This window comes from Macaca fascicularis, chromosome 4 (genome assembly GCF_037993035.2).
Source record: "Macaca fascicularis isolate 582-1 chromosome 4, T2T-MFA8v1.1".
Lineage (NCBI taxonomy): Eukaryota > Metazoa > Chordata > Mammalia > Primates > Cercopithecidae > Macaca > Macaca fascicularis.
The window spans coordinates 156,150,523-156,176,303 of record NC_088378.1 but is presented as its reverse complement, the minus strand read 5'-3'; the positions used below and the strand labels follow the sequence as shown (position 1 = coordinate 156,176,303).

The window sequence follows — 25,781 nt, the reverse complement described above, 5'->3', positions numbered from 1 at the left end:
AACGCAAATAATTTCTGGAGTATCTTGGCTGTACAAGGAGATGGAGAAGAAAGCTGAACTACAAGTCAGAAAATCAGGGTTACAGCACAGGCTACATGTATTTCTAACCACTGGAATCCAATTAATCAGTCAACCTCATAGGTTCTGTTTTCTCCCCTAGAAAATGAGGATACTTTTCTACTCAAGGAGTCATTATGACTATCCACTGAAACAATTTATCTGAGCCACTCTGAATTCTGTGATGTGCTATTATCAGCTGAGGCAGACTCATGACACATTAACCACTGCACATGGTCTGGATAACTGTGGTTTTAAAGGCTGTAGTTACTAAATCAGAGGCTCAGACTGCAGAATACCATCAAGAGAAAGGGTAGTTTCGACTAGTCCTACAAGAGAAACAGGAAACATAGGACTTTCCTCCCAGTACACTCTTCAAAGACCCTGGACATTTAAAATGAGAAAGTTTTAAAAACATTTTTCTAAAGGAAGTCTCATTTCTTGAGACTTCAGGGCAAAAAGTGAAATTAAGTGCACCATTCAGAGACAGAAACTTTGTGATTCCAGGTCACCGAATGTTCTCTGTACAGCAGGACAGCCAACAACAGTGTTGGGTCATGTCCATATATTAAAAAGCCCTCCCTCCAGGACTTAAAGATGATATGAACTGTGTTATGCAGTTTAGTCTGAGGAAGGCTCACATACTACTGGTAAGACCCACATTTCAAGGTCCTTCTCAGAAAGGCGTTTCTTCATTTTAATGTTGTTTATTACTCTCCTAATCACTAGGATGGTTGAAACAGCTTTGCAACTCGCTGGGAGAAAAATTAAAGAAAGTAGTCTTCCTCCTTTTATATCTGTTTACACAGATTGTTAAAATAGCACGGTTCATCTGGATGATGTTGAGATGGAAAAAAATACAACCTGTTCCTTCTGAAGAGTAGAGAAAGGTACAAGGGGTTACAGAAGCTTAAACAGAACAGGAAAGTCAAAATAAAACACCAAAATTTAGGCTTAGATGCTATCACCATATTTCCTTCAAACTCAATAGAAAGCAAAGTCGTATGGAAAGAGATTTTTTAAATAAATAACCATGTCATTTTTTTGTATTCTGTCAATACAATAATAAACTTGTCTTATGGGTCTATGATCTTTTACAAAAGAAAAAAAAATCCAAATCAAACCAAACAAAACTGCTATCTTTTGAAAAGTATCAGATCAGACACCAGGAAAGGCAGCAGCTGGGGAACACATTCTTTCCCAGTTCCTTAGACGAAGGCTGTCTCCCAATAAAAGCCACAACTTGGGGTCATACTTCTCTCTAGTCTGGGTTGCAGTGACCCAGGCAGCTCCAGAGGTGAACCGGACACAGAGCCTAGAAAAGGGGAAGAATAATCAAAACAAAATTCATCCAGAGTCCTTTCCGCCTCCACTTGGAAACTGCCAGGGCAAAGCAAGGTTGAAAGGGCCGTAGGGTACTCTCCTCTGGGGGTGCTGCAGCTGTCAAAGGACCCAGGGCTTCAGTTTCTAATGGGAGGCATTTCCATACCTCTTAACAGGTTCTGACATATGGTCCAACATATGGTCGCTCACACCATCGACCACAAACGCACTCCCTCCACCTGGAGAAGGTGTCCTCCCCTACCACCAACAGCGCAACTTCGAGATGAAGTCATTTACAACCCAGAGGCCAACTCAAAAGGGCACAGATAAGATTAGGTGGACCTCTTACCCCACTGGTTTCATACTTGATGAGAAGGGTTTGCAGAAGAGGGTTTCATGGTCACCCTACCCCTTTAAGCAGTTCTCCTTTCCATGTGGTACCTTACCTAAATCCAACCAACAAACCTCACTTAGAACTTCAGAACTACTCTCTTCCAGATCAAAGTATCTTCTTGGGATAACTGTCTCCCTAGAAACTTTCACCTGAGTTGCAGAGTATGACCATGAAAGCACTTAAAGGAAACTGATCAAAGTCAGAAAACAGACGTTAAGAACGTGAACCTCAAATTCATTCATTCGTTCAACACAATAGCTGCGTTTCTAAAAATCTTCATATAATCGAAATTCAATAGGAATTTTTTCAATGAGGAGGAAGGAAGACAGTCTTAGACATTCAAAAACAAAGGCATTTTTCCTGTATTGAATTTCAATAAGAATAGTGTTTTGTGTGGTTATAAGTGCAGTACTATAAAACTTAAATATGACTGAACGAATTCAGCACTCTATTATGTATAGCTTTCATTCCGGAAGATTCATCCTTGGGCCTTTCTTTCTCCTTAGCACAGGCTTCTTACACATTTTCGTCACCTTTATCACCCACTGTGTGATAGACAAAGCACAAAGCCACTGGAACAAACAGGTGCCATAGCTTTTTCACCACTGTGGTTCACAGGACCCCATGCTGGTTCCTGACCACAATTATATACATCACAGTCCATATTAATAGATGGAATCACATCCAATTTGCAACATAAACATCACAGGGGGAATGCCTATATGTACTGCCCATTCACTAGATGCCACATACTGAGGAAAGGCAGCCCTCCTATTGCTGGGCTTGGAGAAGGATTGTGAAGTGTTATACAAGGGGAAGAATGGGATGCTATGGGAGCCCAGAAAAGATAGCAAATAACCTAGTCCCTAGTCCAAGGACTTCGTGAGGAAGAGACTCTAAGTTGAGATTTCAAGAATGAGGGAAAGGTAGCCAGACAGCAGGGGGAGAGGAGCTGGGTTCTAAGGAGGGGGAACAACATGTCTAAAGGCTGGAACACAAAACAGAGTATAGCGCTTGAAAGAGGAAGTGTGATAGGACTGATGTGGGGCGAATACAGGGCAACATGTAAGTGATAAGGCTGGAGATACAAAGAAGGTCCTCAAAACCTACTGATCCACATGAAGGATTCTAGACTTTATCCTGAGGACCATGAGAACCCAGGGAAGAGGTTAAGAAAAACAGAGATGTCAGCAGATTTCAAATACTAACAAATGTTCATTTTGGCTTCAAAGAGGAAAAACGTGTTGGACCAGAACAACAATCCATTTAGACAGGCCATTCAGGAGGTACATCATATGCCAAACCACCCAGCTCAGCAGAGCCACTCGTCTAAACTCAGACTTTGAGACCAGCATTCCTCAAAATTCAATGCCTAGGAAGTTGTTTCCAACCTTCCACTGGAAGAGCTATCTCCAGAGAAGAGCTACAACAGGAAAGGAACCAGGGTAGCATCGTGCCTCTCTGGTTCCTACGTGGATAAAAACCAACACCAAGGAGCTCATCCCTTAGCAGGGCAGCCTGCTAGGTAACAGGGATGTATGACAGAGGATGTGAAGACCCTGACCCCGGAGACTTGGATAATGGTTAGACTTTGGCCAGGCCTGAAATTCCTGACTGATCTCTCTAGGCCCTAGTGAGGGAGGTTGCCAGACATGTTTCTACCCACTGCTTCCAGGGCAGGGTCCCTAAGAAACACACAGGTCAGCAACGGAGGGTAGAGAACTGGGCAGAGAGGATGCCACAGCCAGGAAATCGGCACAGGGTGGGAGAGCATCAAGGAGTGAGGGGCAGGTGGGAGAAGGGGAAAGGGGCCCTTGGAGATAGAAAGACTGGGACTTCGACAGGAAACAGTTCCCAAGGGGAAAAGTGAGCAGAAGAAAGAAAGAGCTATTCCCAACAAAGCCATCCAGTGGACCACTCGCCAGCCTGGTGCAGAATTTGAGCTGCTGTAATCTCATTTCTTCCTTCCAGGTTGGCCCTGGGTACAAGCAGAAGAAAAGAGAGGCTGATCATATAAAAACTTGAACCGTTGTACAACAAAGAGTATTATCATTGAAATGAAAGGAAACCGGACTAGGGAAGTAGCTCCAGCAAATATGACTTTTTAAATGGATTAATATCTAGAACACATAAAGAGCTCGTGTACATAGATTAGAAAACATCAAGACTGTCATTCGCTAATTGTAAAAAGAACAGTTAGTAAACAAACACAGATGGAACTGTTTCGTCTCTGAGAGGGATCAAAGGAATGAAAACTTTAAAACCAAAGAGCCTATTAAATTAGCCAAAAAAAAAAAAAAAAAAAAAAGTCCCACAATTATTAAGATTGAAAGTAGAGACATTCTTATATCATTAGTAACAATGTAAATTGGCACAGCCTTTTAGAAAGCAATTCAGAGCAAGCTCCCTCTAACTTAGTAATGAGCCTTCTGATGCGAGTGTGTCCTCGGTAAATACTTGTGTGCAAAGATATTCACTGCGGCGTTACAACAGTAAACCAGTAGAAACAACTCGAATGTACAAAAGTGATAGGAAACTTAAAAATCAAGATAAAACAACCTGATAGAATGTTACGTGATCCTTGCAAATGAGAACTGTAGAGCTGAAGTTACTAAGAACATTTACCCTAAATGGGAAACGCAAAACTGAAAAAAAGATATATGTTACGTTGTCAAGAACTGAAAAACAACACATAAAAATGAACTTGATTAGGGACTGGAATGGTGGAATCATAGGGAACTTTTGCTTTTGTTGGCTTTCCTTTATTATTGTAAGGTTTGGGCAATACATGTTTTAAAACATAGTATTTTCATGAGTCACGTGTAGTGAACACCCTTTTCTGTAGAGCAGAGCTACCTGCAGAAAACACCACTGCCAGGTTAGCGGAGGGTGCCTGCCTAGTCCTTCCGAAATTTCAAAGGTCCTTCTGAGATTCCAACTCTGCCTACTAAGACTGGCTGCTCTGAGAAGCTCCTCCTACCCTGACTAGACCTCAAATGCAGCACTTTCCTTTGTTCTTGCTTTTTTTATTGAGGTCTTAAATGCTATGCCTTCCGTGTGTGTGTGTGTGCGCGCGCATGCGTGTGTGTGTGTCTTTGCTTTTTATCAGTTATTGAGATACTACCATAAGCAATATCTAGAGAGTGAGTGCACATTACATCTTTCCGGTGATTCTGTGAGTTAGGTGGTATTATCATCCCCATTTAACAGATGAGGAAATTGAGGATCACAGATTTAAGAATGTGACCTGGACCACAGAGCCAGGAGCCAGAGCCAGAAGGATTCAAGCCTCAATCTCCCTGACTTCAAAGTCCTCATTTTCACCCTTCCTCTCTGTCTACGAAACAAATAAATTAAAACAACAAACCCTCTCAAATGTCACCTTTTCTATTTGCACTAGCTGCCTAAAGAAACTATTAATAATTGCCATGAATCAAGAGGCATTTGTATGAACTGCTTACGAATTAACCAAAAAGACAGGGCAATGCCGCACACACTAATTGGCAAAGTTGATGCAGAAGAGAAAAGGAATTACCTAGAGACTAAAACCTGCACCTGCAGGTAAAACCAAATGACATCAAAAGGATTTCTGCTTGCAAATTAAAAGCAGAATATGGCCCTTATGACTACTGCTTAGAAAAGCAGAGCTTCTGCACTCCTCTTGCAAAAAAATAATCCCACAATCAGCTGAAAGATTCTTTCCAGTTATACTGCATTCCACCTCCAGAAATGGATGTTGTTTGGGACATGGTAGCGAGAACAGTAAAAAGGAGCAGAGGAAGTATTCAGGTATGAAACTAATATAGATGGGGTGATAAATGATTTTAGGCACCACTTATGACTTACTCTATAAATAATGACATAATCATAGCTAAAATATAAATTCTAATTAAATACAAAATCTAACAAAGTCAAACAACAGCAAATGATGTTTGACAGATGCAAAGGTCTTGGGGGAGCCGGGAGCAAGAATTACAATAAAATCTATTCGTGGAACTGTACGATGTCACAGATAGAATAGGCCCGAGAGATCATTTCTTTCAACCTCCTTGTGTTTTGGAGACGGGAAAACTGAGACCCAGCAAGGTAGAGTGAGTAGCACAAGTCACCCTGTTGCAGGGCAGGCAACAGAAACTGAGCCTCCAAACTACCAGTCCAACAGCACACTATCCTCACTCTGTAGGGTCCTGGAAGACTACTCCATTTTAAATCAGATTTTCAAGAGAGCATTAAACGTTCTATAAATATTAAATTCCTTTTGGATAATTTTCTAATGCACAGGGGCACATTTTAAAAAGAAGCCTGGTTTTGATTTCTTTTGGAAAACTGCATGCTGCTCGGTGTTTCATCTGGTATTGAGTGAAATATTAACAGGCCATATAATGGTTTCAGTGTTCCTTCAGTAAAGCTAAACAGAACTCGAAAAACATATCCCCCAGGCCTACAGTGGAGTTTCTGGAGCACACATTAAACTCCACGGTCTGCTCAACAAGCCCATCGCTGTTAAGTAACTCATCAGAAAATAAAGAGGGAATTACCAAAGGGGAATTGCCAAGCAATTAGTTCTCTGAAGCAGATGACATACAACTGTGACAGGGAGGAGCTTCCCGGTTAGTCATATGTCAGATTCAGAGCCTGCTAATCTGTAAATAAAAATGCATCACATATGATTACAGCTGTGATGTAGGCTGAAGCTGCCAGGCTAGGGCACGAATAGTAAATCTTGCATCCTCTTCTCAATTTCCGTGGGTCTGTAAAAGCAAGAGATGTTGCCTTTGAAGACCAAAAAAAAAAGAAACACAAAAGTCGTCAGTAATTTTTCACTCAGTGTAAGAAAGACAATCTGGCCTTCCCTGAGCCAGCTAAGAGAAAAGTGATCTTTCTTCTCTATCATCTTGACATGAATGAGCTCAGATTCATTCACTGTTCCAGTGAAGGAGAGAAAATGAGACGGGGCGAGGCAGGGGCAGAGGGGATGGGAGTTCTAAGCTTCCTTACGGCCACCCTGACTGAAGCGTGACCTCCTTTCGCTGCACGTTTTATTCTTAGAGCTTGCGTTCGGTGCCACACCAGCACCTATCACACTGGAGAGATAAACAGTTCATATCTGCCAAGTCTTGCAAGCTGAGCAATGACCCAGTGAAGTTCTTTTAAGAGTCAAAAGTTCATCATCTCGTTGAGACTCTTGATGCTGAATAGCATTTGGAGCCAACTTAAGCCAATCCCCTGAAATGGATAAGCAAATTGCCACTGTCATCATTTTCTTCAATGAATAATTATTGAAAGTGCATAGGAATCTCAAGGAGATATGAGTAAGAGTGAAAGAAAGGAAGAAAACACCACAAAGCCTGCATAGGACAGCCTGTATCAGAAAGCTCATATGTGACTGAACAGACAGGCAGGCATCAAAAGAGAAGGCTCCAAGGAAGGACCCTTCCTTGATCCTGACTTCCTAGACTGTGTTGTACCTGTGTCATGACTCTTCAAATATTACTCCAAGCCATGCCTTGCCTTATGCACTCGACTGTAAGCTTCTTAAGGACAGGGCTTAAGGAACAGGGCTGAGAGTGCAGACTGGAATCCAAGCATGATTCTATCACTTAACAGCTGGGCAACCTTGGGGAAATTATTCACCCTCTCTGTGCCACAGTTTCTTCGCCTGTGCAATGGAGAAAATAATGATGCCTACCTCGAAGGATTGTAATGAGGATTCAATAAGTTAATATGCAGAATAGTAAATGTGAACTATTGATCATCTCCATATTCCCTAGAATGCCTTGTTGGCATAATGCCTCTCATACATTAGATGCTCATTAAACAATTGCAGACAGAACGATCTGCCCCTGGAGTTGTTTGCTCCATCCCTCTTGTTCCTGTCTTAACCTTCTTGTCTTTGGTGAAAGTTAAATAACTCACTGCTTTTATTCTGAGTCCTTTGGGCTATACAGAGAGCCCATCCTAACTAACTCAGGACCAAAAAAAAAAAAACACTTAATCCTCAAATTTTCTCTCATTATATTAAAACAGACTGCTCACTGAGAACATCGTAACATCATTTCCAGCCTTCTCTTTCACTTTACATCATGAAGTCTTAGACTAACTTTCTCCCCAGAGCCAAGATTCACCACTTCTATATCTCTTTATTTTCTATAAAGTATAAATGGGAAGCCAAATTGTTCAAAGGGCTGTGTCTAGTAACTAGGTATATACAGTATACACACGCGCACACAAACACACACATCTCACATTTTAAAGAGTCCACAGAAAGCCTCCAGGGAATCCTCTGAAGTTACCAAACACACCCACATTAATGTGGTTTATCAGAGTACAGTAAATGAATTGCCACAAATGAACAATTGCTACAGAGTCAAGTAGATGGCACATTGTGATTTACGCATATCACATGAGATGAATAAATCAACAGCAGAAAAGATCAAAGAAATGCTGGAATTCTTGTTAATATGTACAGGACTTCACTGAAAATCTTAATAAAACTGTTTAGAGGAAAACAGAAGGATCACTTGTTTAAAGAAATACCGCATACGCTGAATTTCAAACGTGGCATTCGTTTTTATACACACACACATTAGATTTAGCTAAAATTAGCTCAAGTTCCTATTTTTGTAAAGGTCTTAAAGGAAGAAAGGTTTTGACAAGATTTCATTGAGCTGTAGTTCAGCACTGAGTTTCCGAGGTGCCTGAACTTCTGCAGAAGAGTCCTTATGGCCCACGCATACATCACCCAACTCCTCCAGCCACCCAGCCTCCTTCACCCCAGATCATGAAAAGAAGGCAGACGAAGGCCATGCCACATCAATGTTCATGCTACTCTCCGCTGCCTCTTACCTTCTCTCTACACATTCTACACCAGCTGACGTCATCCCTGAATTCAGTCATCCCCCTCCTGTGTGTCAAACTTTTTGCCAGGCCCAAGAATCCAAGGCCTAATTTCAAAGATCACTTTTATGTCAAGGACTCCTCCAAATTTATCTTCAGACTCGATGTCTCAGTGGTTTTATTCCCACAGTCTCTACTGTCGGCTTGAATCCAGAAACTCAGATGTCCACCAGCACCTAGGCTTCAGCCAGAACATCCTGGTCAGTTACATACCGTGCACTGGCTTGTTATGTCCCAGACACACACATGGCCTTCCTCATGCTCCATCCATCTCTTCCCACAGAAATGCAATCTAGACAGCAGAGCTCAACTCAAGCGATCCCTCCTCCTCAAAGTCTTTCCTGATCACTCCTACACAGCGTCACTCTTCTGAATTCCTTCACTGTTAGAACACCGTTAGAACCCCATTCTATTTGTATTCATTATTTCAGAGAGTTTCTTCTTTCCCCTGCCTGACCATGAAGAAAATAACTGCCTTCCGGTGGCTCTTATTCACTTCTATTCCCATAGCACCATGCAGTAGTTTTTAAAAAATTCACAATGAATAAATGAATGAATCATTTCTTTACATAAATAGTGACTGTGAACAAGTTAGGTCATAACTTGCTATAGCTGTATCATATTTATAAAATAACTAGAACCAGAAAGAACTATAATGTAGGTTTAAGAAAAAAACTGAATGAATATACCAGAGTACAACGTGAATGATACTATTTTTCTGCCTACGTTGAGCCGTCAATCGTGAGGACTGTAATGAGGCCATTATTGATGCAAAATGTTTAGATAATGCTTATAAGCTTTCTTTAAATGCAACCATAGAAAATGTCAGCTGCTTAAAATTCAAGGTGACTGTGCTACTTTGTCAGTATTTTAGTATTCTTAAGACACTTAAACTTCCTAATATACTATAAAAACCTAGGTCTCTTCTCAATAAGCTGCCCATATTGACCAAGAGATACGACTTTTTGCTGCCTGTTTTTCCACAATAAAATTCTTGGGATATTTCTGTTATCACAAATGACTCCCTTTCAACACCACAGGTTAAAAAAATGCACATGTACTCAACCCACCTGCAATTAAACTACTTCTCCAAAGATCTAAATGTGAGGATTTTCAGCCTAGCACATAACTGTTAAAATGAGTATCATCCCTAAGAGATAAAGTAGCAGTAAGACACTCTACCTTTTTCTTTTCTTTTCTTTTCTTTTCTTTTTTTTTTGAGATGGAGTCTCACTCTGTTGCCCAGGCTGGAGTGGCAGGGGCGCGACCTGGGCTCACTGCAACCTCTGCCTCCTGAACTCAAGTGATTCTTCTGCCTCAGAGTCCCAAGTAGCTGGGAGTACAGGCACCTGCCACAATGTCCGGCTAATTTTTATATTTTTAGTAGAGACAGGGTTTCACCATGTTGGCCAGGCTGGTCTAGAACTCCTGACCTCAAGTGATTCACCCACCTCAGCCTCCCAAAGTGGCGTGAGCCACTGTGCCTGGCCCACTCTACCTTTTTCATTCAGCTGACATTTGTAGATCTTAAGAGATAATTTGCATGGAACTTTAGGTTACAGTCCCACTTAAAGAACACCTCTCTATTCCACAGCCAATAAAATATAAGGAAACCAGTTCCACATTTTACAAGAATATCGTGTTTGTGATGACTCCTCCCTCCTCCACCTTGTCCCCCACTGGGACTTTTTTGGCAATTTTTCCTGAGGCATAATACTTCAGTCACTCAGGTTTTTGTTTATTTTTACTCAGACCAGAAACAACCCCATTTATGCATGCAATTCATCAGTTCATCTTACAACAATCTAAAAAAAAAAAAACCACACATGTATCCCATCAGTCAGACAGTTGTGATAAATTCAGAATTTAAAATTAACCAAAAACAAATAAAAGGCTCCTTGGCTTTGCAGAGCCGTAGATGTCTACAGGGTGGGTCCAAAGACCAAGGTCCAGGTATATTTACATATTCCTAGTCATGTATGATTCAGGAGCAACCATCATAAAACATGACCATAACAATCAACCTGTTGAGGGATAAGTTACTTGATAGCATCTGTTAAAAGATACAAACCACACACCAGGTACTATTCTACCCACAGTATATCTACTATTTTACTCCATCCTCACAGCAGCCCTATAAGAAAGTTCTAATATTACCTCCATCTTATACATGAATAAACCGAGGCATTGAAAGGACATAGGACTACTCAAGGTCACAGTGGCCGCTCCAGATCTTAAGTCCAGATGGGTTGATTACGGAGCTCCATGCTCTTATCTAAGATGCCAGAGAATTTATATGTAACTTAAAAATTGACTCTTAAGGTAAAGAGGCAGCTCTTTCTTCAAAGAAATGTGGTCAATCATTGTTTAAATGAACATTTGATAAAGCAAATATCCATCCACCTCTTGAAAAATGAGTTTTGAAAATTCGAATTTTCAAATGGGAGATTTGCTAAAAGTAGAACGAGCTTCTCACCAGCTAAGTCTATCCCTTTACTTAGGAAGAGCTGCTGGAAGACTGGCTGACCCAGGGGTTCCCAAACCTGTGGAGAATCACTGCCTAGACAGATCAGTGATTCCAACAGGGAACATTCTGATTCAGCAAGTCTAGGGTGGAGCCCCTGATTCTATTTTGTTTAGGCTCTCCAGGTGATTCTGTTGCCTAGCCAGGCTTGGGAACCTCTAATCTATTCTGTCTTCACAGTTTCAAGCAGGTCCGTTTCCAAGGCAAATAGAAATTGATCCAGTTTTTTATTTCACAATCTCCCTTGGTTACTTACACCCAAACCCTTGTGTTCCGAAGCCCTTACTGCCCCAAGTTCTAGCAAACCTCTTTTTCTCTCCTGGTTTAATTCGAGGCAATATCCTCTGGCCCTTTCTTCAATAGAAAACCATGAGTCATCACCCTTGCATACACCCTGTGTCTGCATGACTCTCCAGGCCAGAAAAATTTACTGTACGTGGGAAAATCAGGAAGTTGTAAAATCCAAACGGCACAAAGAAATTCAAGATTCAACAAATACTGGTTCCCCCTAAACAAACAGGTCTCTGTTTTGCTACGCATATATTATACTACAACAGTAATCTAAAATGTAAAAACTGTGACTTAAGATAGCTGGTAGCATAGCATTCTTAATTGTATTAAGGAAAAGTGACAATTAAAATGATCAGGTTCAAGCCGCAATTGGCAATTATCAATCATCACAAAGTCAAATGAACTTCTTCATGAACCATATAGATTAAACCAAATAGATAGATACCTTAATCCAAGTTTTAAAAAACAATCTTGGCAATTTCTCAACTTCCCACACTATGCCCAAATAGAGCTTGCAAAGAAAATGATATTCAACAGCCAACAAAGTAAGGCTAGGAGGCAATTTTCCAAGTCAGGAATTTATCCTCAGATGGAAAACAGAGAGCATCGCAAAACTCTCACCTGACATGTGATGCACTTCCCTGTAGTGGCAGTGGAGGAGGAGACTGTTGTACAAGGATGACAAATAAATCTGCAGCTTGAATGGACCACCCTGGTGACTTGATGCACGATGCTCCTGCAATGGTCCAGGGAGTGCAGGAGAGGAAATCCAAAATGAAAAACAGAATAAACTGCTTTAAAAAATAAGTCCACCTTAAGTGTCTATGCACCGAAATACAAATGTTAAGAACATCACATTTGGCATTCTGTTGTATGAGAATTACACAGAACACAGCCAGCTCAAAAGGCAGGTCTGGTTTTGTTCAATAGGGCTCAGAGGGAGGCAAACATACAAAACGGTCATCTCTTCCATCAAATTAAGAGGATGGTCTCCCCATTTGAGCCAGCCACTGTCATTCTTTGGTCGAGTGATTCTAGCCAATCATCTGATAAACACATGCTGGTAACTACAAGGAGTATCAGGTGAAAATGGGCATGGATTGAACAGTAATTGAGCCAAAGCCTAATTTTAATGTGGCATATATTATCTATCAACATGCAACTTGAAAGACAATCATGAAAGTACACAGCTATCAGCACACCAGTCCAATGGAATAGAAGAAAGGATAAAATGCAGAAAAAAGTGCAAAGTGTGCATATATATTCACTAAACTTTCCACTAAACTTTAAGTTATTTAAATACTGAATGTATATCTCATTTTCATTTTGCCACAATTCCTTGCACATGGTTAAGTAAAAATTATCCATTGTATGATGAATGAGTGAATGTGTGAATGGATGAATGAAAGAATGAATGAATGAATCTTCCATATACCTTTCCATCAGGGAGCTTGGTGCTTGTAGTAGTTTTTGTGAGGTAAAACCTATGCATAGAAATGGAAGAAGTTGAAGACTTGATCTGCTAACGTATTTTTTCACCCTATCCATTAAAATTATATTCTTAAATACTGGTGATTCCCAATTATCCACATTAAACAGAAAAAAAATTTTTTTAAAATCTGTAGCAGGGTCACTATAAAATAATCCCCAAACTAGTGAATGCTGGACTGATTTTCAGTCGTTGATTACTGGAGCTGATCTGCACATTTGCTTAGGCTGATTTTAAATTTAGTTTGCGTTTCCTAAGCTCACGCCAGGTAACAGTAGGAAGGAGGCGGCCCAGGTTTATATTGGATGTCAGAAAGAAACTATTCTGGAGCTATGAATATGATCTCCAATGTGAATAATCCGTAAACAGGTAAGTGAGCCAATTATCCTTGGGTACATGGCAACACATCTCGGTAGTCATGATTATTTTCATCCATACACACTCACTATTTTTAAGAGCACAGCCCAGCTGGAAAGGAAAATAACTTCCACTTCTTTCCAGCACTTTTCAAAGTAATGAACAGTAGCCAAAATATGCTTACTTCTAACTAATCCATTCACCAAGCATTTATTTAAGCATCGATTGCCTGCCTGGGACTGATATGCAAAAGAAGTAATTCTTGTAGTCCTTGGTTTCCCCACGTGTGATCTGTGTGTACAGAGAAGGAAGGTAAGCTGTTATACACTATAATGTCTTTCAAATCTTTAGAAGGCACAGTCCCTCCATCAAGAAGCCTGTTGAGTTACAAATATAAATAATGGCCAAGTTAAGTAGAAGTTTACAAAATTCTATTTACTCAGTACTTTTTTAAGGGTGAGGGGGCAGGGAGGGAGGATACTGATTTCATCTCAAATTAAACATCAAAATACTTGATTCTCAAACAAGGTGCAGGTACCATAAATCTGCAGACAGTGCTTTTTATGAGCTCACCAGTTGGGAGAGTGTTCGCCTGTATGACAATTTGTATGCACACAATCCTGTTTACATATCACCTGGCAGATAAGTTTTTATAGAGTCCAAATTACAACCTCCTCCTAGTTTGCTGAAGTGCAGAGGAGGGTCAAACATGATGTAAATGCCGTAAAAGATTAATTTACTCTTGCAGGAGTATGCTTTCTTATTTCAAAAGTATTTGTGTTGCTGCACCAGTTAGGATAATAGAGTTTACATAACTTGTATTCCATCAGAGGGAAGAAGGCAAGAATACGAGCAAGGCAGCATGTATTTACTGCAAAAACTTACAAAATTAATATACAAGAAAATAACCTATGGGGCATTTTATACAATGATATACGCCAAAAATGCAATACTCAATATTCTTAAAATCCAGCAGAGCAACATAATACAATACTATTAATAGTGGAAGATTAACAAGAAAGACGGCCTAACCAAAACTGATGTAATGGTCAGTAAATACCAGGAGATAATGTGGGAGAGGGGGCCAAAATTAAGGGCACAAGAAAATAAAGTTTGCCATACACATTGACAGAAAAATATATTTTCTTTGAACGTTAGAAGGACAGATGCTATAGGTTAGCAGCTACAATAACTGTCACGAAAAACTTCTGTTACCTAACTTATTCAAAAGTTGTCATGTTAAAGGGCATCTAAATGGAAAAAAAAAAAAAAAAGAGTTCCTCTTAGCCCAAATCAAAACACCACAATCGGGGAAACCTCTGCCCTATGAAGTCTCAAATTCTGAGTACACTACCATGAATTTTCTGAAAAGTAATTTTCAGGTAGGATACAATTTTTGCTTACATTGTGGCAATTATCATTACATTTTCATTACTCCACAAATGCGATGCATTAAAAGTTACAGAAAAATCAATGAAACATTTCTGCTTAGATGAAATATGTCAAACAAAGTATAATGCTTGTTGCTTTTTTGTCCATAATTGTTCCTTCTAAACGTGTTTTGGTACATTTGGGATGATAGTAATGCATAATACAAATATTTATAGTACATTAGCCTGAAAGTTCAAATTATGAATGTTATAAAATATATTACTACACTGATAAAGACAAATATCCATAAATATAACTATAAAAGAGAAAAATAAAAAACCGTTTCCACAAGTAAAGATTTGTCTAAAACCATTCTTTTTATTACTTCTGTAATTTTAAGCATTTATATATTTTTTAAAATCTCAGTCTAATTATAGCTCTTTCAGCCAACGTTTAAAAATTTCTGTAAAACTGACACTGTATATCACTCCTTAAAATTTTTTTGAATGAGTAAATATGTTTTATTAAACTAAATTACATGAAAATAAAATGTGAACATAATTGATGACTAAAAATTCCTATCTTAGAAGTTCTACATGTAAGGTCCTAAAACAGAAATTATTATTTCTATTACCATTTCTACAATTTTTTGCTTTCGGTGCTTTTAACAAAATAAGGAGGAGGGCCTGCTTCTGATAACCTTGGAAGTATGACCGGAACTAAATCTGTTATTTGAATCAATTAAGCTGCACAGATCTAAATCTCTCACAGAAACTAATCATTCAAACTATTGAGTTACTCTGAAAATACAGAGCAAGGAAAGTCAAATAATCTATCTCTCCGTTAAAAATAATAGCCTGTCTTACTGCACTATGTCACTTTACCGATGCAAGTATTTAAGCTCTTCAGATGCTAATCTATGTGTTATTTTAGATAACCACAGTTTAAAGAATTAACATTCACTCCCACATTTACCTACTTATGTGAGTTTCAGAATTTTAGTAAAATATGTTTATTGCTTAACTTTTAATAGGAAACAAAATGAGTGTTACAGTGTTAGTCATCAGAAACTGTCACTCAAGGTATGTGCAAAAAAGTAAAATCCACTTGACATTTCAGAATGAAAAACAATAAAGGCACAACATTATTCAAAAGAAATGGGAGTCCTTGGACTCTATAATGACAACAAAAATAGGAGTCATAGTAATGTTTACTAATATTTCAATAATCTCAGCACTGGCCTTCCCAGGACTCCTAGGCAACTGACTTAGGTATGTTGAAATTTACGGGCATTTGACATGAAATCTTATGGCTAAAGAGTTTTTGTTTAATCTTCCTCTAAGTGTAAAAGACAATGCAGAAGTCCTGAAGTCTAGTTGCAACATTTTTGACAAAGTATCACTTCTGTTTATCAAACCCTCTTAAAATGAAATCCACAAGGAAAAATATTGCCTTTGGCCATTCCCACCAAGTATATTTTTTATACTTATTTTCACATGAATTTATTTGTGCACTGAAAAATAAATGTTCACATTTTACTGCAAGTAAAGCATTTTTCGATCTGTTGCAAAATAGAATTCAGGACCTCCAAGGCATTGTGTAATATTGACATCCTTGCTTCTCATCTATTTACCACCTTATAAAAGCAGCTGGAAGAAATAATAGCTCATTTTAACTACAGCAATGCTTCATCTGACCAGGCCACAATGAATTTACCAACCACACAAACTCACGAAACGGTAAAAACTCATAAACCCCCTGTGAAGAGAGTTGAGTAGCTCTCTCAATCCTAGCCCTGGGGGAAAAAAATTTACCAGTTTAGCTATATTGGCCATAAAATTGTAAACTGACTGGCAGTCACAACTAAATCAAGATATATTCTCAACTATCTTTTCTTTCAAATACCAGGGTTATTAAAATACTCCCCCGCCCCACTTAGCTGGATTCCCTGAGCAGCACAGAGCTTCAGCAACTAAAGCAACTTTTCCTTTTTACCATAATATTATTTCTCTTTGCTTAGGCAGCTTCATCAGTGGTGCCCTAATGCAAAGACTAGAATACTGCTAACTGCTCACTAAATTACATCCTAAAATAAAGTATATGTTTATTGTGCAAAAGCACCATGCATTATCAGTCCTCTAGCTATAGGCCTCTATCGTTTCTTGCTTAGCTAAGGAAAAAAAAAAATCCTTTTAACTTACTACCAAAGATCATTCAAATCACAGCCAATAGATCCAAATTAAGAATGAATACATTCAGAATGTCTGCCTACTGTCAGTACCAGTTTTTGTTATGATGGCTGTCAAGTTTTAAAATGTGACAATGGGAATATATTTTCCGAATAAGTTATTCCCCTGAGTAAACCCTTTAGAAATCCAGCCATCGCTATGGGCAATGTAGGTTCCAAAGGATGAACGCTCTTCACACTTGAAAGGGTTAAGTGCCTGCAAGGCCAAAGGCACCAGACTGCAAAAGAAATGTTGCTTTAGTAAGCTCTGAAAGGTTTCTAACAAGTACCAAATACTTGTTGATCTGTTCACAATAAACACCAGCAGGATTGTCAGGCTCCTTTCACTGTCTGGGGAGATGCATTTACATACTGCACCTAGGAAGAACAGTATGTTGGTCTCCTTTACAAAAGTTGAGTAACTAGAAGCCTCATTCAGTGTCTCCCATCCAAATGACTGAAAGAAGATGCAATTGAAATCGTGGAGTCTCTCGTCTGGCTTGGGCAGCATAAATGCTGTGCACAAAACACTTGGAGTAGTTCAGGCACAAGACAAACCCACCTGAATGGACGAGGAACACTGTCTGTTGCCATGGCAGCCTGATCTAATTACATGAGCGATCAGGGCTGGAGTAAGTGCACCGAAAACCTACACCACTGACAGGCAGCCAGGAGGTTCAGGGGAGCCCTTCAACCTCTGCTTTATGTAGAAGATGGCATTCAAGTCCATTTATTTGCGGAGCTGCTAAAATATTGACTGATGCATGCACAGTGAGAGGGCAATCAGAGGAGATTAAATGGCACAGCGCTAGCCGTTATGGTGCAATCCCTTTCCAAGAGTTCCTGTGCAGGATTTTCTCTTCTCTCTGGTGGTTTCCTCAGGCATAAGCTTCATTCCAAAAAAAGCTCGAGTATCAAACTACCTTTACCCACCAAATAAACCGAAGGGTGGGCTTAACGGGGGCTTCTAGGAACTGCAGCCTCCTAAAAAACCCAAACAGAAATGTCTTAGCTAACACTGTTGAAAAAGTAACTAGCTATGCCTAAAAATAACCAAGTAACTACCCACTGCTGTGTGCAATATATAACGATGATGTTTAAATATTAAAAACAGCCTGCATTATAAAACACAAATGTCATTGAGATGTGACTACTAGATTGCCAAAGGAGAACTTATTTGCATACACACATTCCCGTGCATGCACGACAGGATGTGCAGGGAGAAAGCCACTGTAAGGCATTAGTTTTTATTCTGTGGGTGTAATAGGGTCTTCTAATTTTGCTAATTGTATCCTGTGGATCTCACAGGGAAGCTATGAATCTCTTCGGGGACAGAACCAGTTTGGAGGAGTCCCTACTGCACAGCATACGGTAAACAAAATAAAAATAGCTTGCCTTTCTTGTTAGCCACATCGCGCATTATATAACCAGCTTCTTCCGACTGGCTTTTTTTTTTTTTTTTTTTCCTGCCCTTACTACTCTTCAGCAATTTCTCAATCTTCTCAAATATTTGTATTACCCTTTTATCTGTAGGATTATATACCAAGAAAGCAAAACAAAACAGAGCAGCCACGGGCTCGAACCTAACCCCCGACGTCCTTAGAAACTGATTTTTTTTGTTTTGTTTTGTTTTCTGGCAGAGTCTCGATCACCACCCTACTTCCACCCCCCACTAAGGTTCTTGCTCAATCTCCCTAGAAAACCTGAATTGTTTCATCCCTTCCAGTCAGCCCCCTACGTGGTCTGAAATAAAATGAAAGCACAAGCCACGGAGTTTAAGAAGGCAGCCTGAAGGCGGGGGGCTGAAGAGGGGTCGGGGCGCTGCAGAGTCAGCCAAGTAGCCAAGGAAGGGCCACCTCCGCGTCGCGACTGCCCTCGCACCCCGCCCGGCGCGCGCGCACACACACACACAAATACACACACACTCACTCACACACACACTCACTCACACACTCACGCCGCGCTTCGACACCGCCTCACCTCTCGCTCCGCCCGTCCGGCCCCCTTCCCTGCCCCCTGCGGGACCGGCCTGCGCGCAGCTCTGGAACCACGTAGGAGGCGGCGGCGGCGGCCCCGGGAGTGGCAGAGTCTCCGGCCCGGCCCAGAGTGAACGAGCAGTGGGGCTCCAGGGCGCATCCCAATCCCCGCAGCGCCTCCTCCGCCGCCGCCGCCTCCTCCTCCTTCCCCTCCTCCTGGCTTCATTCACCCTCCCAGCAGCCGCGCAGCCGTTCACTCCCGGCTCAGGGCAGCGCCTGCCGCGGCTCCTCGGCTCCTGCCGCGGGTGCTGGCGGGGTCGCCGGCCCGGACTGGGGCGCTCGCGGGCTCCCGGCTCCGGGCGGCGGCTGCCGCTGCACATGATCAGGAAGCGGCCGCACCAACAGGGCGGCGGTGGCGGCGGCGGCCAGGGCCGCCACCGCCACTCCAGCCGCTCTCCAGGCACCCGCACACCCGCTACCCCTGCGCGGTCCCCGAGGCCACCCCCTCCGCGCCCCCCGCCTGGCACCCGGCCGCGCGCAAAGTCCCGGCCAGGCTGCAGGAGCAGTCCCTTCCCCGCCCGCAGCCGCACACCCGGCGACGCCGGACCTCCGAGAGGAGACCCCTACCCCGGGGCGCCGAGGCCAGGCGACCACCCGCGTGGAAGTCCAGCCCTCCCCGAGACCCCCTGTCTCTCACCGCCCTCTCCGGGGAGGAGGAATGGGAAGAGGGCGGCCGGGAAAGGGACCACCCCGCCACCCCGGCCGCCGCCACCTCCCCCCTGCGCCACCCGGAGGGAGGAGGACATAGCTCTCCGCACTCGCGACCGGACCAGCAGCCGGGGGGAACGGGGCCCCGCCGCCGCTCTCCCCGCCCGCGCCCCCCGCCCGGGCGCGCCCCCTAGCCTGGCGGGCGCCCACCCAACCCCTGACAGCCCCCTCGCCGGCCGCCCCTGCGCCCACAGTGGGGGTGTCGGCCCGGGAGCCTGGAGCCGGGGACGGTTGTATGTACACACACACACACACACACACACACACACACACACACACGCACACACAGAACACGACGCGTCGATTTCCTTCGCTCCTCTTCCAGCTGTTTTCCGTGCAGCCGATTGGGGTTTTGGGTTTGTTTGCTGGTTGTTGCTTTTGCCCCTCTCGGGAGATCGGGTGAGGAGGGATTTTAATCTAAATAAGGGGAGAAGGGGATGGGGGAGGGGGGAAGAATCAGAGGAGGAAAAAAAATAGCCACTTACTGTAAAGTGTAAATGGATCTGGGGTTGCGTGGGGAAGGGGGGGCAGAGGGAGAGAAACAATGTCTTGCGGCTGCTGTTGCTCTGGCTGCTGCTCCACGGGGCTTGTTTTGGATCCCCCTGCAGTGAAACAGGTCCTGTACGGCTCCGCCACTGTAGTAGAAATGATGTCTGCGGTATACTCTGCTCTCTCCTCCTCCTCCTCCTCCTCCTCCCCCTCCTCCCGCTCCCCTCCCCTCCCTCCTCCCTCCGCCCGCCCGCCCTCCCTCCCTCGCGCTCTCTCGCGCTCGCTCGCTCGCTCGCTCCAGTATGTAAATGTGTAATAGAAGCCAAATATGGAGCAGTTGGCTGCCGCCGCCGCAGCTCAAGGATCCGACTTCATGGGGGTGGGGGGCACCCTCTGGCGGGCGGCCCGGCAAGCCGCACAGAGCACGGCGAGCGCACCGCGCGGCGGCCGGCCCGCGCCCTTAACCCTTCGCTGCGCGCCGCCTGGGGAGGCGGACACCTTTCCCAAAGAGTGGCTCGGGATGGGGTGCGGGGCAGGGGAGACGCGGACCGGAGGGCAAGGTTCCTTCCAGGTTTGGGATGGGGGCGGGGAGCTGGGCGATGAGGTAATTTGAGCGGTGACGGGTCGGTCCTCGCGCGCCTCCCTGGGTCCCTGCACCTAGTTGGAGGGGACTGAGCGACAACGGGGCGCTACTCAGGCAACCTGGGGGACTCCCTCAAGGGGTGTCAGGCTTCAGCTGGGAGCCGATGAAACACCCCAGGGGGGAGGGGAGGTCAGTCAATTCTAATCCCTACGTGCCCTTGGTCCCCGGCGCTCGGAACAGCGTCTAAAAGGGCTCACTCTGATCATCAGCTGCACGTTAACCCGCAAACCGGCGTCGCTTCGGCGTTCCGGAACCCAGGCCCGGGGGCCGCGGGGATTGCCTCTGCATGCAACTCCGGAAAGTTTCAAGGGGCCCCTTGACTGCACAGGCACCCTCACCTTTCCTGCCTGCGAACGCTGGCGACCGCCGGACCCTCCCCTCCCTCTCTCCGCAGGTCCGGAAATCGGCTTTGATATGGAACTACTCCGCTCTAGCCTGGAAAGGAGACCCGCGCACTCCTCTCGCAGCTAATTTGGGATCATTAATTTAATCGGAAATGAGGTAACCAGTGTAGGAGACAGAGAAAGCAACCGGAGCATCAAATGGCAGTTCTCTACAATCGACGAGGAACTTAAATCTGGACTCAGGGTTTCATTGCGGTTCCCGACTCCCACCACCCGGCCCCTCCGCCTGTCCCGCCGCCAGGTGTGACCTCCACGCGAAGGAATCTTCTGCGGATGGGTGCACCTTGCCAACAGGTGTGGCACCTGGAGGATTAAGAGGCGCCTCCAGACTAAAGGCGCTCAATGTGGTGTTCTTGTTGCAGATGATTCTGGAAGGCCAGTAGGTGTCGGGAGACATTTGACCTTCTTCAGGTGCTTAGAACTAAGTGTCTGGAAACATGATCCCTTCGCGTAAGTTTTTTCTGAAAGACACCGCTCTTGACTGTAAGCTGTATTTGAGAGACCTTTTGGCTCAGTTTACTTAAGACCTAACGGTTAGTCACCAACTGAGGCAGGGCACAGGATGACCAAAAAAAAAGTGTCAGTTTTTACACAACTCTGGCCTGCAAGAGTTTACGTGCTTCATAAATAAAAATAAACATCCGAGCAAGGAAGGTGCAGAGCCCCGGAAATATTTTTTCTCACGTTTTTGAAGTACCGTGCACATATACGTGACTATTTAAATGTAACTACTACTGTTCACTGTTACTCATTTCTACAACTTTCTTTTTTCCATTTAAAAATCGATTATTGTTACGGTTTAAACCTCGGGTTGTTCTAAAGTGACATTGTTGGTCTCATTACAGCCTCTAGTGGACAGTTAACATCGGTTTCCTGAAAAGGCTCGGACTGATTTTGTTTTCATTGACAAGCTTGGCCAAGGTGAATGTTAGTACGTAAGAGCATAATCGGGTAAAATGTCCCCCTACCCCTAACCTCACCCCCGCCCCCAACACCCTACTTGGCAAAGACGACTTCGAAAAGGAGCAGTGGCTTGTTGGCTTTGTATAGAAAAGACGTATGCTTTGTGCTGCAGGTATTATTATTACTGGACTGTGAATAAACAGAAAGCTTCTGCTATTCATTTCAGTTTCAGACAGCTTTCATAAAAACTAAATTCATCTCAAATATTTTTATAACAGAAAATATTGGTTGCCATGTTTTTGGCTTAACTGCGATGTTTTTATTCCAACTCATAATCTGCAAACTGTCCAATCCACCTCCACGCTATTTTTAGACATCTTACATTTAGATAATTTTCAGTTAAAAAAAGCTAATATTGTAATTATTACGTTGGCACAAGCAGTTAATTTATGTGATTTTAGCAACCTTGAATTAAAACACATAATTCAGATTAGAGTTAGTCAATTAATTTAAATGTTCTCTCAAGGAAGCTAAATATGTATATTACCCAAATGGTAAAAACAACTAATAAGAAATGTGTCATTTACTTTCTTAGCCATTAAGATTAAAGCCATAAACTGCCACCAAAATCTGTAACTATTTCTTCCTGCAAGATCCAACATAAACACCATACTCATGAAACAGTCTCATTACCTTTAGTACTGAAATATTTTGTTTTCAGATGGCAAAATATTAAATGTACAATCGCAAATAACAGGCACTGATTCTTTAGAAACAAGACTTTCTCGTGCAAATAAAAACTCAAAGAAAAAGGGCAGAGCTTCCAAGAAGCTAGTAGGCAAATATATAGTACTACAGTCCTACTCATAAGGCTGATGTTATATTTGTAAAAGCATAAGTCAACCTTTGAAATTACAGGAAATCAATAAATAAGGCCTGATGAGCTTGACTCATATCCTGTGTCATAGATTGCTTAAATACCATGAAAACTAATTGCAATCACATATCTATTTTACTGTTTTGGTGGTATCTACTCTTGAAGGTTTTAAATGGGCCAGCAAGTATATATTATATAATGACATATTACACCCTTACTTCTTAAAGTATAGTCTTCAAAGTAGCTGCAGCAGCACTTGGGAGTTTTTTAGACATTCAGAGTCAAGGGTTCTACCCCAGACATACCAAATCAGAATCTGCCTTTGAACCAGGCCCCAGGGGATTCCTAAACACATTACCATGTGAAGAACACTGGTCTCTACCACAGGGATCAACCTAAATAAATGCAGGCACAGGTGCAGAAGTTAATTCCTCTATTTATTTCTTTTTTGCTCCTTTTTAGTAAATACAGCCCTTTATTAATTTGTGCTTTTCAATGGAAAATTATTACGTTATATGCTTTGGATAAATACTACTGCATTGTAAGTGCACACATCTGCATCATTATTGCCAAAAGAGAATGCTCTGCTGAGGAATGTACTGGGGTCTTGAGCATGAACATTTTCTTCATGGCAGCAGAGGGAGCACAAGAGTGCTTAATAAAACCAATGCACAGGTCTCTCCAAATCATGACAGATTTTAAATTGTAGTAGATGCTTTTATTGGAAGTAGCCCATTACGTAGTTCAAAATGAAGCAAATCAACCAAGCAAACACAAATAGGCTTACCAGGTCATAGTAACTATGTAATTGAACAGATTAAAAGTTGAATAAAACAAAGATAAAGTTCTTTAGAGTTTTAGGCTTGAATTCTTAAAAGAAAGTGGACCTCAGAAGTGAAAAAGATGCTTTAGCTTTGCTCAAAAACAAAGATAACACAACACAGAATCAGGCAACCCTAAGAGTAGCTCCTGTTTATCTAAAAACAGAGTCAGTTCACTGGACCCTGCATCAGGTAAGTTAATTTCATTTGGTGTCATACATGTTGGTTAAGGTCCATGCGTCTTTCACTGTGTTTACATTCAGAATAATTTTAGGGGTTTGTCCTTAATACTTGCAGTGGTAAGGATTTAGGTTTCAGTTATACCTATGTAGTATTTCATACTTTTCACTACTCTTCCATATTGCATCCTCAAAAACTCCATTGAAGCAGATAAGATACTTGGTAAAAGTCAAGTATCAAAAAAGTTATGGAACCAGGTCGTGCTTTCATAACACTGAGTCATTTAATTGTTTCAGTAATGCTTTGAGGTGTTCATTAATGAGGGAAATTATACAAACTAAAGATCCAGAGCATTTTTTATAGTTTTAAAGGTTTTTCAAAGTTATTCTTAGTTAATATGTTTATATATTTATTATTTATTTACAAGCAGTCATTTATTCTGCATCTACAATAACTAAGACCTGAGAATATAAAATTGAGTAAGACATCTTAGTGTGCAAGGAGATCAGAGCAGAACAGATCTTACCTTTGGAAAACTGTTAATTTTTACCCTGATGAAACACAAAGATTCATAGTTGATCGATCCAGCACCTGCCAGAATCATAGCAATCAGACTTCCAAATATGAGAAGCAAACACTAGAATCATTAAAAATTTGAGAGGCAGGGGGTGACAATTGTACAACTCTTGAGCAAAAGTTGGCTTATAAGCTAATATTAATATTTCAAATTTGTACGACAAACAAATGTGAAGATATAATGTGTATTTTATTTGAATGTCTTCCCTATCACAAAATCACATGAGTCTGTTGAGTTGGTAAACATTTATTTATTTTTATCTTTTCTAAAATGCTAAAAAGAATTTTTCTCCCACACTAAAGAGGGTTTGCCAAGTTTCTGCCTGGAGCAATTTGTTATGGCTGTGTAATAAATCCCAGAAAGTTTGAATTTTTAATGGAAACACTGACAGAATAAAGAGGGTGTAATCCTACATATGTCATTTAAAAATCTGAGCAAACCATAGTGTGCTTGCAAAACAAATATACTTTCCTTAGATTGCACTGACAAATAAGGCTGGGGAGACCAGAAAAGTAAAACAAACTCAAAACAAAAGTGAAAAACACTCACACAATAGACTCTGAGGTCACCTCACCACACCCAGACTAAAGTCACTGGGCTCTGTGCGTGGCACCAAGACTCTTAAAAGACATACTTCTGAATCATCTTTCTTGACCCTACACCAAACTGTAGCAAGACAGGCTTCCTAGGAATGAAAATGACGTTACCATTAGTCAAGAGTGAAATTAAAGTCATTTTACTCAAACATCTGCCAACAGTCTATGATTTCATAGTACTCACCTCTGAAATAAGACTCTGTCTACAATTAAAAACAAAGAAAAAAAGGTACTTTAGGTCTTCACTATCCACTATGTCTATTGAGCACTGGAAATGTGTGATTAGTACAAATTAACATGTGCTGTAAGTGTGAAATATTCCTCAGATTTTAAAAACTTGGTTTAAAAAACATATTTTACATATAATATATATTATTCATTATTCTTACATTATTAATTTTATGTATTATATACACACACACGCAATATCTCCATATTTATATTGGTTAAATGTCGAAAATATTGGGGTTTTTTTAAATAGTGTATATTGGGTTAAATAAAATGTATTATTAAACTTCATTTTACCTGTTTCTTTTTACTTTTTTTTTTTTTTTTGAGACAGGGTCTAGGTCTGTCACCCAGGCTGCCTTGCAGTGCAGTAGTGCAGTCTCTGCTCA

At 41.9% G+C, this 25,781-nt stretch overlaps 3 protein-coding genes across 3 annotated transcripts in view; 1 reads left to right on the top strand and 2 right to left on the bottom strand.

Annotated features, from left to right (window-relative positions):
* The window catches only part of ATXN1 (ataxin 1), a 458,573-nt gene extending 438,232 nt beyond the window's left edge, over positions 1 to 20,341 (bottom strand). Inside the window, exons 1-2 of the mRNA NM_001436892.1 lie at positions 20,160 to 20,341; positions 12,108 to 12,222 (exon numbers count right to left, since the gene is read on the bottom strand). The gene's annotated coding sequence lies outside the window, so the exon portion shown is untranslated. The remainder of the gene's footprint in view (positions 1 to 12,107; positions 12,223 to 20,159) is intronic.
* LOC135970357 (uncharacterized) overlaps positions 1 to 20,341 on the bottom strand; it is a 429,298-nt gene extending 408,957 nt beyond the window's left edge. Inside the window, exons 1-2 of the mRNA XM_065543049.1 lie at positions 20,160 to 20,341; positions 12,108 to 12,222 (exon numbers count right to left, since the gene is read on the bottom strand). The gene's annotated coding sequence lies outside the window, so the exon portion shown is untranslated. The remainder of the gene's footprint in view (positions 1 to 12,107; positions 12,223 to 20,159) is intronic.
* On the top strand, positions 17,091 to 23,068 carry LOC135970356 (uncharacterized). The gene is made up of 4 exons (XM_065543048.2): positions 17,091 to 17,099; positions 18,239 to 18,301; positions 18,970 to 20,073; positions 21,201 to 23,068. Exons 1-4 carry the CDS (start codon positions 17,091 to 17,093, stop codon positions 21,294 to 21,296), a joined length of 1,272 nt encoding a protein of 423 aa, XP_065399120.2. The 3' UTR covers positions 21,297 to 23,068.
* The last annotated feature ends 2,713 nt before the right edge of the window (positions 23,069 to 25,781 follow it).

Excerpts from the sequence above, each read along its gene's own strand:
- LOC135970356 (XM_065543048.2), top strand. Across the intron at positions 18,302-18,969 it reads TCCCTACTGCACAGCATACG|CTCTGGAACCACGTAGGAGG; the intron begins GTAAACAAAATA and ends GCCTGCGCGCAG. Across the intron at positions 20,074-21,200 it reads TGCCCCTCTCGGGAGATCGG|GTCCGGAAATCGGCTTTGAT; the intron begins GTGAGGAGGGAT and ends CTCTCTCCGCAG.